The sequence below is a fragment of the Phoenix dactylifera genome, chromosome 18, assembly GCF_051530095.1.
Source record: "Phoenix dactylifera cultivar Ajwa chromosome 18, Ajwa_hap1_PhDact_Kaust_v1.1, whole genome shotgun sequence".
In the NCBI taxonomy this organism is placed as follows: Eukaryota; Viridiplantae; Streptophyta; class Magnoliopsida; order Arecales; family Arecaceae; genus Phoenix; species Phoenix dactylifera.
Genome location: NC_143207.1, coordinates 15,835,496 through 15,850,587, shown reverse-complemented (window position 1 = coordinate 15,850,587; position 15,092 = coordinate 15,835,496). Strand labels below are relative to the sequence as shown.

General features: G+C 36.2%; 1 protein-coding gene across 2 annotated transcripts in view; it reads left to right on the top strand.

The window, feature by feature from the left end:
* Positions 1 to 759: 759 nt before the first annotated feature.
* The window catches only part of LOC103703266 (uncharacterized), a 24,050-nt gene continuing 9,717 nt past the window's right edge, over positions 760 to 15,092 (top strand). The window contains exons 1-4 of one of the 2 annotated variants that reach the window (XM_008786049.6): positions 760 to 1,218; positions 6,355 to 6,398; positions 11,472 to 11,598; positions 12,054 to 12,186. In XM_008786049.6, the coding sequence (XP_008784271.4) occupies positions 1,044 to 1,218; positions 6,355 to 6,398; positions 11,472 to 11,598; positions 12,054 to 12,186 (479 nt within the window). In that variant the 5' untranslated portion in view covers positions 760 to 1,043. Of the gene's footprint in view, positions 1,219 to 6,022; positions 6,265 to 6,354; positions 6,399 to 11,471; positions 11,599 to 12,053; positions 12,187 to 15,092 lie in introns of those variants that run through there. The other variant, XM_088714369.2, reaches the window with a different exon arrangement.

The following is a 15,092-nucleotide window of genomic DNA, read 5'->3' as shown; positions in this document are numbered from 1 at the left end:
TCTAGGACCATTGTTTATTGGCTCTTATCATGGCAACACCACAAGATGTGTATCTACCTTACAATTATTCCAAATTGTTTGAGTATCTTATTTAAAAATTACCTCCCTCCCTCCCTCTCTTTTATTTTTGGTGGGAGGAGAACTATATCTAATCTAGATTTTGCTCGACATAGTTTTTTTTTCCTTCTTCCAGCTCAAAGTTTTTCTTTTTGCCACTATTATATTTAATTTTTTTTATAGATTTATAGATTCATTTATCATCCCATCAATGTAGAAAGTACATCATATGAAGACCATGCTATACGTAGTTAATACCAATTTGTTACCACTTTGACAAAGACATTGCAACTAATATATTTTATTTATTTATTACCAAATATATTCATTCACAAAACACGCAAATATGTTTACTGAATTATAAAAATATATTATCAATTTTCTTCTTACAAAATACATGCAAAGTCACCATTATCCACGTATAAATGGTGGTAACCAGCAGCGACCGCAAACCAAAACAGAACAAAAGTTGCAAAATTTTTAAAAGTTTAATCAAGGCCCGTTACGGACCCTGCGGCCCTGCACTTCGCCCGTTACACGACGGCGTCACAGACGGCAAAATCTAACACAGAAATACAGAATATGCCGCTTTTGTGACCCTAACGGCGGCAGCCAACGACTCCCGCACCTACCGACTTTCCCATGGGGGCATTCTCGTCATTCTTCCTTTCCCAAAATACACCCCCTCAAAAAAGACCTCCCATTCCCAAAATACCGCTCCAAAAATATCTCCCATTCCCAAAATACCGCCCCCTCTCTCCTGGGGTCGAAATCTCCTAATTCTCGCTGTCAAACTCAAACCCTCGCTTCTCTCCCCAAAACCTCTCTCCCGCGCCCATTCTCTCGTCTTCTCTCCCCATCTCCTTCCCCTCATCTCCTTCTTCTCCTCTGTAATTCTCCTTGGATGTCCTTTTTTCGATCGCCGAGGTGCTAGGGTTTCGCCGCCGCCGGCCGCTTGAGCGCCGCCCCGCCGGATCGCGAGAGAGATGGTCCTGGGTTCGAGGCTGGACGGCGGGAGTCAGATAGTCTCCGTTCGGATTAGAAAGACCATCCAGTCCATCAAGGAGATCGTCGGCGACCACTCCGACTCCGATATTTATGCCATGCTCCAGGAGACCAACATGGATCCCAACGAGACGGCCCAGAAATTGCTCAACCAGGGTCGGTTCTTTGGTTTCTGGCTCTCAGTTTTCTTGGCATTGCTTGTTTTCCCCCCATTGTTTGGATTTGCTTCTTGAAAGATCGTAGTTAGTGTTAGATTTTGATAATTTGACTGTAATTTTTTGTTCACTGGTAGTTCTTAACTTTTTCTAGTGCTGAAATAGTCTGATGACACTTGGAGCGTTTTAAATGATCAAAATTTAACCAGTGCAAGCATATATTTGGTGCAACGTTGTTAACCATGGCTAAAGTTGTGATTTTTATGTGGTCAATGTGTTCAAGACCATGCGCTGAAGCTTTGATGCTGCGGGTATGCGGTTAATATTATACAATGACTGTGCACGCCGTTTGCTTGCTTTTATGACTTGTCTGATTAATGCCTTTTGCTCATAAAAATGGCGCATGCTGGTGGCACTAGTTTGTTTAAATTAACATGAAAATGCTGTATTACTAATTCAACAGATAACCTATGTAAGTTGGCTTTCCAACTAACTTAAAACTTATAGTCGGAGTCGTCAGTGAGTATGCTGGGGGCAGGAAGAAGTACGGGACAGTGGTTGCAAGAGGAATTATTTTTCTTTGGAAAATCCGGTTTTCCATCTTTTTGGTTGTTGGTTGGGCAGAAAAATAAAATTTAAGAAAATTATTTTGAGAAAATTGTACCTTCTTTTTTTTTTTCTGCAAAAAATCTCTGGAAAAAAGAAATGTGAAACCGAAGGCCCTCTTGGAAAAGTGGGGGTCTTTTAGTTTTCATTTTCAATCTCCAGTATCGTAAAAATTTTGAAAAATGGATTTCCTTTTTCCAAGGGAAAAGCTTTCCTTTTGCTTTTCCTTTCTCCATTGGTTTCTTTTTCAACCAACGAATCCTGAGGCACCAAATAAATAATTAGGCTGTGAAAATTAGAAAGATCAAATTTAGCCACACTTTGAAGATATGTCGCATTTTGAAGATAAGATTTGGAAGGAGGGACATTATTATTTCTTTTTTTTTAAAGTCCAGTAGCCATGCCTGGTAATCTTGTGTGCTCGAATTGATGACTTCTACGATTTCTGCCTTTTGTACAATTGTTCTTAGATAATGTAAGGTGTAGTCATAGATGGTTAAAGTATGTATTCAAGTGCGTTCCTTTATTGACTTGGCCAACTTGAAGCAATCCTATTCAACATGACTCATCTGGAGTGGCATGACTTGACCTAATTAGAGCCAAACCGATTAGATTAGACCCAATCCTAGCAAACCAAACGCGCCCTAGCCTGACTCTTCGTCTAACTCAATATTTCAATATCTTAACCTCAAAATAGGCACTTGCACCTTGTTTGGACCAAAGATCGCCGAACCGGTACCGGTAGGCATACTGGTCGGCCGGACGGGTTCCGACCGGTTCAAACCGGTACCAAACCGGTACCACTGCTTCGGCCTCCAAAAGCCCCAAAAATATTTAGCCTAGCCGGTACGGGGGCCGCTTCAGACTGCTACGGGCCGGTACTGTTTTTTAACGTCGAACCGGTAACCGGATTGACTAGAGACTAGACCGATTCAGTACGGGCTGAATCGGTTGGTACGGGCCGGTTCAGCATTCCTTAGTTTGGATTGAGAATTGGAGAGAAGTGAAAGAGAGTATGCGTCGGGGTTAGGGGAGAAGAGAACAAAATGCCAGTTTTTCTTGTTTGGTTAAAAAATTTAGTTGGGAGAGAAGAGAGGAAGGTAAAGTGAGGAGAGAGGAGAAGAGAAATGGGGAGAAGTTGTTTTACTCTGAGCCACCACTTTACTCTTTCGGATGTCTTTTTTGCTCTAGTGTTCATGATTCTCTCCTCTTCCTTTCTTCTCTCTGCTTTTGTGTCCAAAGCTCTCTTGTCTTCTTCTCTTCTCTTGTCTTGTTTCTCTTTTCTTCTTCTCTTATCTACTACATTATCCAAACAAGGCATTGATGTTGGGATCGCTAAATCACAGATTATCGATCTGCATGTTCCCTACTTCTTAGGATTATACTTGATTGCCCTAGCTTCATCCCTCTCATATCTTTGTTCTTGCTACTCTTCTTTTGCCTCTTTTTTTTTACTTTAATTGCTGTTGCTAGCTACTTTTACCATCGAAAATGGAGGAAATCTTAGATCTAAACCTGGTTGAAGAACATTGTTCTTTAATAAGACTTCGTACAAGGTCGGTGGTACCATCTCGAACCATCTAGTTCAGAGTGTACCGAGCTGTATCGAAGGTCGACCGAGACAGTTCCGACCTTCACATCAAGAAATTGGCAGGGGGGAGAGGGAGAAGGAAAGAGAAGAAAAGAGAGAGAGAGAGAGGGAGGGAGGGAGAGGGAGAATAAGGGAGGTGGAGAGAGGGAGATGGCGATGGAGAGCGAGAGAGGTGGAGGAAGTGTGGAGAGAGGGCTTTCGAAGCCCTTGTTCTGGCATCGCGGAGGAGAGAGGGCTTCTCTCTTTTCATTAGGAAAGAAGAAGAGGTCCTCAAGCCAACAGAACATCCTTCTTTGCACCAATGACCCTGAGAAGTCCCTTGCTCCCAAGCATGTTGTACTTCTTTCCTTTGTTTTTCTCTCTATCTCTTGTTTCTTTTCTTCCTAAGAAATGTTTTTCTTAAGAGGAAAAGAAGTGATCCCTTAATTTTTGGTGGTTTTACTTTTATCAATTCCATGCTTCTTCTCCTTGCTACTAGGATGGAATAGGAGCACAATTGAAAGCTAATGCCAGGATCCACAAATCCACAAATTTGTACTATTTTCCTTCCATGATTTTGATTTTTGAGTATTTTGAAACATGTATGTTTTGTTTAATGACACAAGCATCAAAGCAATGCATTTTCTCCTCTTGAGAAGATTCGGGGAAATTTTGTAGTGGGATTGATAAGGAATTAAGAATACTGCTGAAGTTTAATGCATGAAGTTGACACCTGAAACCTGGAAGTTTAGCCTTTACTACTACTAATTTTAGATGGCTGTGAAGAGTCATTCTTATCCACGTGAACAAGTTAACTAGTTTAGTGGTCATTCTTATACAAGTATCTAGAAGTTAAATAGGTTATACAGATTAACCAGTATGACCTGTTTATTAAACAGGTTAAGCTGGTTAGGTCGGGTTACCTATTTATTAAACATGAGAGGTTCATGTTTCAAATCCTGGCATGTTTAATAAATAGGTCAGGTTTAGGTTTGAGATTTTTTGACCCGACTGGCATCTGACTAGACCTGTATATGACCTGAACCGACACGATTGCCACCCCGAACTTCACCTTGTAGGATTTCCAGAGGATGCGGTATGCCCTGGGCAACTAAAAATGGAGTGGTATACCTTTAAAGTATGGAGCTACGTGGAACTTGGCTCAGTATTTTGGAGTTTACCATTAAAAGACACTTTAATGTGAGTTATGGTGCATTGACTATGAAATCATCAAGGGTTAAAATTATCAAAATCATAGCAGTTGACCCTTTCAGTGAAGTGTTGGATCCATTTCTTCTTTTAACTAATGTAATATGACATGAAATGTATGTTTTCTGATAAGAGATACCACCAATCAGTTAATTTAGTCCAGAAGTCGAACTTTTTGTAATATAATTGCGGTGGTTTTTAGTTTCAGCTGAAATTCTGAAATCAAAACCAAAATAAAATTTTTTGAATTCACATGGAACTAAAACAAATCAAAGGTGTCTTTCATAGTGATGGCCAAAATCAATACAAGTCCATATTTAATGAATTTGGGCCATATAAGTTACTTTTGTATTTTGTGCATTTTTGAGTTCAAAAGTTAAATTGATCTTAAATTTTGCGAGTTTTGACAAGATTGGAAACATTTGCAAGAACTTTAAGAAAAGATAAATTGTTTTCAGTATTTAAGGGAATTTTGGGATTTTGACCGATCTTTTAGGGGGAAGAGAAGGAGTTCTGTGATAGATTTGACATTCCTGACTAGGTTCAAAAAAGTTTGAGCCTGGATATTGGAGCTCAAATCCCTTTATAGGGTGTCAATTTCCAAGTCAGAAGAAGTTTTAAATATATTTTTTAGTCCTCCCTCTGGTAAATTTTCTAGGTCAATAATATTGATTCCAGAGACCAAATAGGAGCTTCTCCTGCTAGTTACATGTAGAATCAATCATCTTTTAACTGTATGTCTTATTTGTGGCTTCTGGGGTATAATAAGGTGTGGAAAATCGATGATTTCTATTGAAATGGGCTGCTTTTGAAAGGTGGAATCTGATTGGAGCTTTTTTTCTTGTGGAAGCTAGAAGATAATGTGACTTTTTTCATGCGACCTATTTTGGCCCATTTGTGAAATAACCCATCACTACCTGAATAGCACAATGCCAATTTGAGGCCGCGGGGGAGATCTAGCCATTGACATCTCAGCCCAACGTTGCTGAAGGCTAGAACCTTGCGCTTTCATGAATTTCAAGTGAAAATTTTTTATGCTTTGTATTATAATTATGGATTATTATATTTTTCTTATAAACTATATTATATGCCTAATAGGCTCGTACTTCGATGGGTATTTTGCATCTCATGTGCTAAAGTAGAATTAAACAATAGTAATCCATATACTTAAAAATGATGTGAAATATAAATTCTTTTTTTTTTAAAAATAACTTGCTGAAAATTTGAGCCAAAAACAGTCTATACTTCTGCATGAATCACTATTATAGAATATTCTCTTATTCTAATAAATTTTCTTTACTTTTTTGATCATATTTATCTTTTATATATTTTAACATATTTAAATTTTGTTATTTATTTTGAAGTCTTTCTATTTTGTTATTTATTTTAGCTAGAACTTTGTGGTAGTATTGGAACTGGCTAAACTAAGAAAACTACTAAAAGTGAAACTTAATTATATTGAATGAAAATGAAAGAAAATCTGAATGTCGGAACTTAGATAAGTCCATTCGTATTTCTAGGTATTCATGTGGGGAAGTGCCCCGACATCATGCCTTTTGAAGGCTGTACTTGTGGACTTGGCAGTTGGCATCCATGCTACGCCCCAATGTTACAACATTTCTAGTGAATATGATGATTCTTGTGAAAATGCCATTTTGTTAGGTAATTGATGAATAAGTATTACTCTATTGTGCAAATGAATCCTTTTTGTGTCACCTTATTTAATTTATACATCTTATTTATCCATTGCAGGTCCATTTCACGAGGTTAAAAGGAAAAGGGACAAAAGGAAAGAAGTATGTTGCTCTTTTTTCCTGGCTTTAGAATTTGATCTGAAATCTTATACTTTTTATTTGTTTTAAGTTTCATTTATTTTTAATTATTTTTTAGCAGCTATTTTGTCATCCTGTTTGACATTATTTGTTTATTTTAGTATGCATGTAATTCTATGGTATGTTATATACATATTGCTCATTGCTACTTAGGCACATGATTTACATAGGTGAAAATCTTTTTGATGTATGTTTCTTCCATGTGAAGCTTGATGTTTTTTAGACTTATTTTGCTAAAGCCTTTTAATGTGCCTTTTAGTTGGTCAATCTAAACTGATACTTTGAGTGACACTACAGGTCTGTAACCTTTCTAGGTGAGAAACAGACGTGGCTATGACATTCTTTTAGGGTTTTGCCCTAGTAAAAATGAAGATTGCAGCATAGAAGCAAATTCTGTGAGAGTTCATATTGCCACTTAGATTATGGATGTTGTTAGGTGACACTAGTTAGAGATTATGTATATTATTTTGAACAAAAAATGGAATCACTAGAGAAAAGACATGTTATGAAGAAGGGCGGTATAGCCTGTTTTATTAAGTGCAAATGGAAAGAGTTATAGCTGAGGAGATGACAAGCAACTAAAGCCTATTTAATGTTGGAAGGGCAACAATATAGGTGATCACGGAATAGAGGTGGATAAGATGAGATGAAAATTTGTTAAAATAGAAAAAAAGACATAAGTGAGGGCTACTACTTATCATTTCTCATAATATCACTTCTCAAGAAAAATGAAGTGATAGGGAAGAAGAATATTATTTTCAGTAGCATATATGGTCTGAAAGTAGGTCTCGGGATGGGAAATTATGTAACATCCAGAAAGGTTATCTACAGGTGGGGATACAAATGAGTTTTAGCCAAAGATTTTAATGCATATCATGGTTCCTTTGGTGGATGAGATCAAAGATGTTTTAGTTGATTGTCAATGGCTTACTTAATAATAGAAAATTATGATAATATACATATATAAACAAGTGTAGAAAATAAACCCTTTGCTAATTGCATGCAATTGTTTCCATTTCATTACTCGAATTTTTGCTTTTGGAACAATACTTTTAGACCAAGCCTACATTTCTTGATTCTGAAAAGTCAAATAATGACAATTAGTCCTGTTATGAGATGTCTCCTGTCACGGCATAGTGAGTAAATAACAGCTGTTCTTTAAATCCATATTAAGTATATGTGTGTAGATATGTTTCTGTTATGTATCTGAGTGTGCATGTGCTCATGTGTGCACATATGGGCATATGCATTTTCCCCCTTTTTTTGCGTGTATAGTGGGAGAGATGGTGTTAGTTTGAACCAAAATAATGACTGCTATACCATTATTATCGCTGTTATGTCATATAATGTTGTATACATATAGGACAAACATATTAGATAATAAGATACAGAATAGCTTATCCTCAGAGCTACTTTTAATAATATTAGTTGCTACTTACAAAATTTCTCTTTCTAGTTCAGTTATGAACTTGTGAGACACTTATATATTATATATCTCATATCTAAAATGGAACTTTTGTAAAGCAATGAGATGAATGCATTGTGGCAATCATGTGAACAAGCGAGGTGTATTTCATCCATTTTAGGTTCTGTCAATTTTATAACAAGTATCTACAACATGCATGGACGTGAAATCACCATGCATAGATCACCCCTTTTTTGTGGATTTTGCATGATTGTGAGTTTGTGAATATAATTTTGAAAGCGCCTTTTCAGAATGAGAAAGTAAAAGTCCATGTGGACCGATGAGGTTTTTTCCTCGATTTGTAAAACTGGCCTTTTGGTGGTGGACATCGGGGGTAGTGAAACACTGAAAATTCTATAACCTACTTTTATCAACTTGTTAGTGTTTTTTACAATTAGAAAATTGTTTCATGTCTGATTGTGGATAACTGGGGACAAGGCTTGATGATTATGGTTGTAGTTGTTCTTTTATAAAATTGCTCTAAATGATAATTAATTTTATATTGATAATCATAATAATTATCTTTTTGAGTTTATGCTTCAATTTGTTTCATGGTTATGTTTTTTGTAGTTTCCATCAAAACCAAAAGATTTGGGTTAAGTCAATGCATTCATGAACCTTTTCCTTTTTTTTAGATTTTTTTTTTTAAATTGATCTATTACAATGTTGAAGAATCAATAAAAGTTTTACAGGCCTAGATGGCAAAGTAAATAATGGTATAGAGCCAAATGACTATTCTCTTGGTCACTTGTCCTCTTCAATGTGTTAGTTACTAGGCTCTTTTCCGTTCAGTTTTCTGATTTTGATGAATGTTACAAGTTTCAAGTCCCTTTTGGTTACCTTTCATTCTGATTTTGATGAGCTCAAATTGGTCATATGATGCCCCATACACATCTTAGAGCTGCCTGATGGGGGAAATTAAATATTTTTTTTCTTTATCGGTTTGGGATATTTGGGGGATGCACTAAAATTAGAGTTATGATCTAGGGGCTTTTAGAGTTTGTATTTGTATTTCCATCTTTGGTAGGGTTTTGAAGCTTATTTTACCATAATGTTACTCTTTATGGACAATTGCTTTGGACTTCCTTTTTCATATTTTTTTAAAAGTTATGAATTAAACATGATTTGCTCATTGTCTTTTCCTTCAACAGAGAACGATGTCAAGAGAATTACCAATAAAGAACTATGTGAAGAGAAATATAAGGAAATGACATGGTACAATTTGAATTGTTTAGTTACAACCTGTGTACTTTTTAGAATAAATGCACGTGTCTTATGCCTTGTTAGTTTGACACTTTGGAAAGCAAGTATGGTCCTATATGTATCATGTAAAATATGTAATTATGATTAATACAGAAAAAATATTTGACTTGGTCAATCGACATTAAGTTCAACTTGTCTCGTGTCATGATTATAGGGAACTTATGTCAAGCATCACCCTTAAACTTAAGGTGGATGAGACAACAAAAAGTTTTCCATGATAAAGACCTTATTGATCCAAGGTAGTCAAAAACAAACAACACCTTTAAGGCGGTAGGACCATTATTGCTCAGGGCGCTATGTGCCAAGAAGGTGATTGCCTGAATAAGATGAGGCGCTAACTTATAGAAAGTTCTCTAGGGGTTGTGTGACTGCCTACATCTGGGACATGTTGCTTCCCAGGTGCAGGTGGATAGATGCAGGTGTTTGGTTGCCTGCAATTGGGTCAAATGCAGGCAACTAAGTTGCACCCTATGGCCCTTTTGTTGCATTTAGTGATGCAATCAAAAATTGCCGCATCCCAAGATGCAAGCTCTAGCTTCAGCCTTAAAGGGCTACGATCACCTTCTTTCTCTCCAATAATCACATGATAATAATATTACTATGATTCTAATAAGGAAAAATTATTATAATATTATCATAATACGATATAATAATATAATATTATTATAAAATGAGAATATAATATAAATTGGCAGTTATTATGAAGATTTACAAATACCATAATTATTATTACAATAATATAATGATAATCATGTCAGTTGCAGGCTGATTACATCCTCTCCATGTTAAACAACCAAACACAAGAATTGCAGTTACAACTTTTAGATGCAAGCAAGCCAAACAGATTCTTGTAAATACAAATGGAAGTTGCAGATACTTTTAGAATGAAGGCAACCAGAAACTGCTAAGTGTATTATAAATATATATTATTTGTATGTAAATGCATGATAAGCATGGTAAAATTAATCATTATAGGCTTCTAACCTTAACATCATCCTAACTCAATAATCATCTTGAGCATTAGATTATCATGTTCCAGATTTTTCAAAAGATCACATCAAAGTACCACTTTCCATAACATATTTGTACAGGAAAGCCTACCCAAAAATAGCCACCAGACATCCTAAATTAGCTCTTAAGTTCAAACATGACGACAAAATACCATTTCCAAGACATGTTTGATGTTTCTTAAGAAAACATAAAAATGTAATTTGCTGAACATTTTAGAGCAGCCCATTATTTATAAAGGCTCCAATAGCCAATTGCAATTACCTCCAAAATTGTATAAAAACATTTTGGCATGCTTTAGAGATTAGAAATCCCAAAGAAAAAGGGTACTTAAAAGTTTAGCTGAATTTAGGCATTTAAGATGATGGAGGAATTGTTTAGGAGAGAGTACAGAGTGCAGAAAAATTCGCAACTCAGATTGAAATGGAGCACAGTGGTCTATGTTGATGGTCAAATCTGCAAAACGAGAAGCAGATAGTGAAGGAGGTTAAAACTTGAAAGCATTATGTTATTTCAGGAATGAAAAGAAGGTTTGGTTGCTAAATGCTGGACGGGCTTATCTTGAAATGCAACACCAGTGGTTCATGATGTTTGTGTTTAAAAGTTGGTACTTAAAAGTTTAGCTGAATTTAAAGCATTTAAGATGATGTAGGAAATGTTTAGGAGAGAGAACAGAGTGCAGAAAAATTCGCAACTCAGATTGAAATGGAGCACAGATGGGCTATGTTGATGGTCAAATCTGCAAAAAGAGAAGCAGATAGTGAAGGAGGTTAAAACTTGAAAGCATTATGTTATTTCAGGAATGAAAAGAAGGTTTGGTTGCTAAATGCTGGATGGGCTTATCTTGAATGCAACACCCGTGGTTCATGATGTTTGTGTTTAAAAGATGGTAGATGTGTTTGGAACAAAATATGTTGAAAGATGTCTGATAGAACAAAAAGGTTATCTGATGTCTGTATCAAAATGCGAATAAGGATGCCCAGTGAATTGTGATCAATTGGAAGAATCCATCTTTGGATTGCTTCAAGTAATGGTATTTTGATTTTTTTTAATAGCACACCTTGGAAATCTTTTATGATATGATCATCTTCATCATTCTGTTGAATAAGCATTAAAATTCTTTTGTAAGATGTTTACCATCCACAATTTTTGTAGCAACCATGATGAGTACCTTGTTTTGTTAGTGCCATGTCAATTTTATTACTGCATCCATTCATGCATTTGATGAAGTAGATTTGGTTATTTTGAATATCGTCGTTTTGATTTTATATTAATTTATACATACATTATCTTGGCCTCAGCATACAGGGTATATGGGTTCTGGTGATACTAAAACAAGTGTGGAACACAACGTACAATGGACGAAATCTCATGCTTCATGGGATCGAAATGCTCGGAGAGATGGTTTTACTGGAAAACTGGCACCTGGTAATGCAAATTCCTGTCAGTTTTTATAATTGTTTGGTAATTAAGGGGATATAAGAATTGTGCTATAGGTGCTGGAGTGCATATCAGTTAGGAGTTTTAAGTTTCATTAGACACTGCAGCTTACAATGGGTGTTTTAGTTTAAGTTAGTGGTTGCAAAGGTGACTACTTTGTGTTATTGTTTATTTGTTTAACTCAACTCAAGTCAACTCAACTAAGCCTTGATTCGAAACTAGTTAGGGTTGGCTATATGAATCCTTTGCCTCCATTCTGCAAAGAGAATTTTTATTTGTTTGATGATTTATAATAATTTTTTGCTATATAGGTGAATTGATCTGGAGTGTACTGTTCATATTATTACCTGTTTATATATATTACTTTTATTTTTGAAAGGATCTTAATGCTATAAATTAATTTTATGATTTTATATCTGAAGAATAAGACATTACTAATGCAGGAATCAGCCGAGAATTTCGTATTGTGAGGGACAACAGAGTAAACCAAAGTGCCAATAGGGATGTTAAGCCAGAGTCAATTCAACATTCAGCTTTTGGCAGTGAACAAGTTGTATCAAACGTTCTGGAGAACAGGTGTAGTTGTCTTTTCTTTTCCCTGGCTCATTCATCTCATTATACTTGTTGCTTAAGCACTTCCACTGTTTTTATTTCTAGTGTTAATGTCAAAACTTTGATAATAGGTCTATCAGATTCCTTCTTTTCTATTCAATGAGCAAAACCAGCAATAAGATTGTTCATGCACAGATTTGCTTGTTTTCATTCCCTTGTGCCGATGTTGGCATTTTTGTTTTATTTTTTTTTTCATTTTCTTTGTAGGTTACATTATTTATTGATGTTGTAGTAGTTACAGTTAGAATTGGCTACTGTCTTACTTGTTTCATGTTAATACGACATAAGTTTAATCTTTATAGTGATTTAGCATTTTGATGTTTATAACCTGACAATTAAATGACAACCATAAATACAAAGCTCTATCATCTGTCACAATTATCAAGAGGTGTATTTTATTCTGATTTGTACGAAAAATTTATTGCTAGCTGCTCTTCTGTATGCTTCAGAATGTCTGGTGGAAAATAGGTTTATTAGTTCATGGTGAGCAAAGGATAATGTGATAGGGAATTGATTGAGATGGTGTAGACTTGTACACAAGTATCTGACGGGGCTTAGTATGGAGGGATATTTTAGCCCCTGTTGAAGGATGTTGAATTATGAGGGAGGACCTGGGTAATATGAATGGAAATTGTGGGAAAGGATATTGGGAAGTTCAAAACTAGGAATCAAGGATACTTCAAATTACATGCCGTGTTGATATTAGATATATATCAGCTACTGTCACTTGTTGGATACTTCCTGGTACGTGTCCAATACTCATGGAAAGAATCCTATTTTTTAAATTTAAAAAAACTTTCCACATACTTCTTGCATACACTCGATATAATTCCCAAATACCTACAAAAATGAGAGATATTAAACTTTTTATGATGAATAGTCAATTTTGTAGTCTATGATGTTAATATGGAATATGGGTTGAAGTGAATGGTGATTAAATGATGCGCTTGTAAAATTTGCTACTATCATATAAAGTTCAGAGTTCAGACTATGTTATTTTTGCTAGCGTACTATGCATTTGGATACTTTTTTATACTCATATGCATATGTATATATATTTGTGTATTTATATGTGCATGTATGAATGTATAAATACAAATATATTCATTGACGTATCCAAGTCGTACCTGTATCCTACTTTTTTAATGTTTGTCATATTGACACATCCGTATTGTGTCATATCCACGATACCTATATCCCATATCTGTGTCCGTGCTTCATAATCTTGAAATAACATTAGGGGTGGCTGTAAATTGGGAATTTTGGTTTCAAATCCATTTTTGGTTATGTTTGCTTATCAAGTGATGATGCAGCTAATTTTATGTGGTTTTGGTAGGTTAAGTACATTTTCTGTTAATTTGCTGGTTTTGGATATGATATATGATGTTTCAGATTCCCCTCAAAGCCAATATATTTTGAACAAAATCATATCCAAGTTGCCCTACCCATCTGAGACGAGGTAAAACATTTGGTGTCAGAATTGAATTACTTATTAATATATCACAAGTTTGAAGTTTTGCCTGAAATAAAATGTCATAGATAAAACTTTATACCCTGTTGTGTCACAGAGGCATTGGGTGTATGAGACACTCTCATGCCAGTAATCCTTTGAGGCTTTGACTGTTCACATCTTTATTTTTGTGTATTCATCCAAGCAAATCTTCATTGCAGAAAAGCTAAGGAAAATTTTCCTCCCCATACTGTTGTAGCAATCAAGCATAGCTTCAGTATATATTTTTTCCATGTGGAGATTACCCATATTGATGGATTGTCCTGGTTATTCATTTCCTTCTCCTTGCTTGTAGAGGTTCCAACTATAGCATCTTTGTCTGCATTCTCAATACCATTCAAACATCATTACCTGGTGCTTGGCGCAGGTATTACTTGTGAGGGTGCTGCAAAAGTTTTAAACTGTAGACCCTAAAAAAACAACATTGAGGCACTTTTAATATATGAATACTAGAATCAAATAAGGAAATCAATTTATATTTATTATTAAAATAAGTTAGATTAAGTATTAACCTGTGGTACTTTAACCAAAATTTTGTACGTTATTGTGTATCGTATCAATAATCAGTGGAAAAAAGAAAATAAGTTTGATCCAATTATGCTCAGTAGATGTGTCTAAGTTTAAGCTAAAATTGTTGAATGCCTAAAATTGTTGAGAATTGTGGTACCATAACTGTACTTGATTGGACCTTTCTAAGAAACAGTTTCAAGTACCAACACTTTTTTTTGACATAAGCAGTATACTCTGTTTTGGGAATGCCTTGAAGCAAGGTTCGCTGTATCGGTACCGGTAGGCGTACGGGTCGCCTACCGGACCGGTACGATTCCGGTTCGTACTGGTGGTTCCGGTACGAACCGTTTTTTTTTATTTTTCTGCATCTGCGTGTGGGGGCGTGCGCGGACGCGCGTTCCACCATTAAATACCACAGAGTGGCATTAATGATCGCGGGCGCGCTGCCCCGCGTTGACGGGGAATTGGGCGTGCGGGGGAACCGCGCGCGGGGTGCTCTTCCCCAAGGGAAAAGGGCCACGCGCTTTGACACCACAGGGCTGCGCTGTGGTCTAAAAATCCACAGCGCGTGGCGTTGTGGATAAAAAAATGTACCGGTGCGAACTGGCCGGTACACGACCGATATGCATGCGTACCAGTTGGTTCCGGCTCGAGATGGCCTGGAACCGGTTTCTATGCTCCGTTGTACCAGTTTCAGGCCGGACCGGTTCGGCCGGCGAACCTTGCCTTGAAGCTTTCTTTTATCCCACATGTCCATGTGTCTTGAAATATTGGCACTCCAAAAGTCCCAAACATTCAAGTGTTTAAATAGCATAGAGTTGCATGTAGTCCATAGCAAAGAAACCAGGAA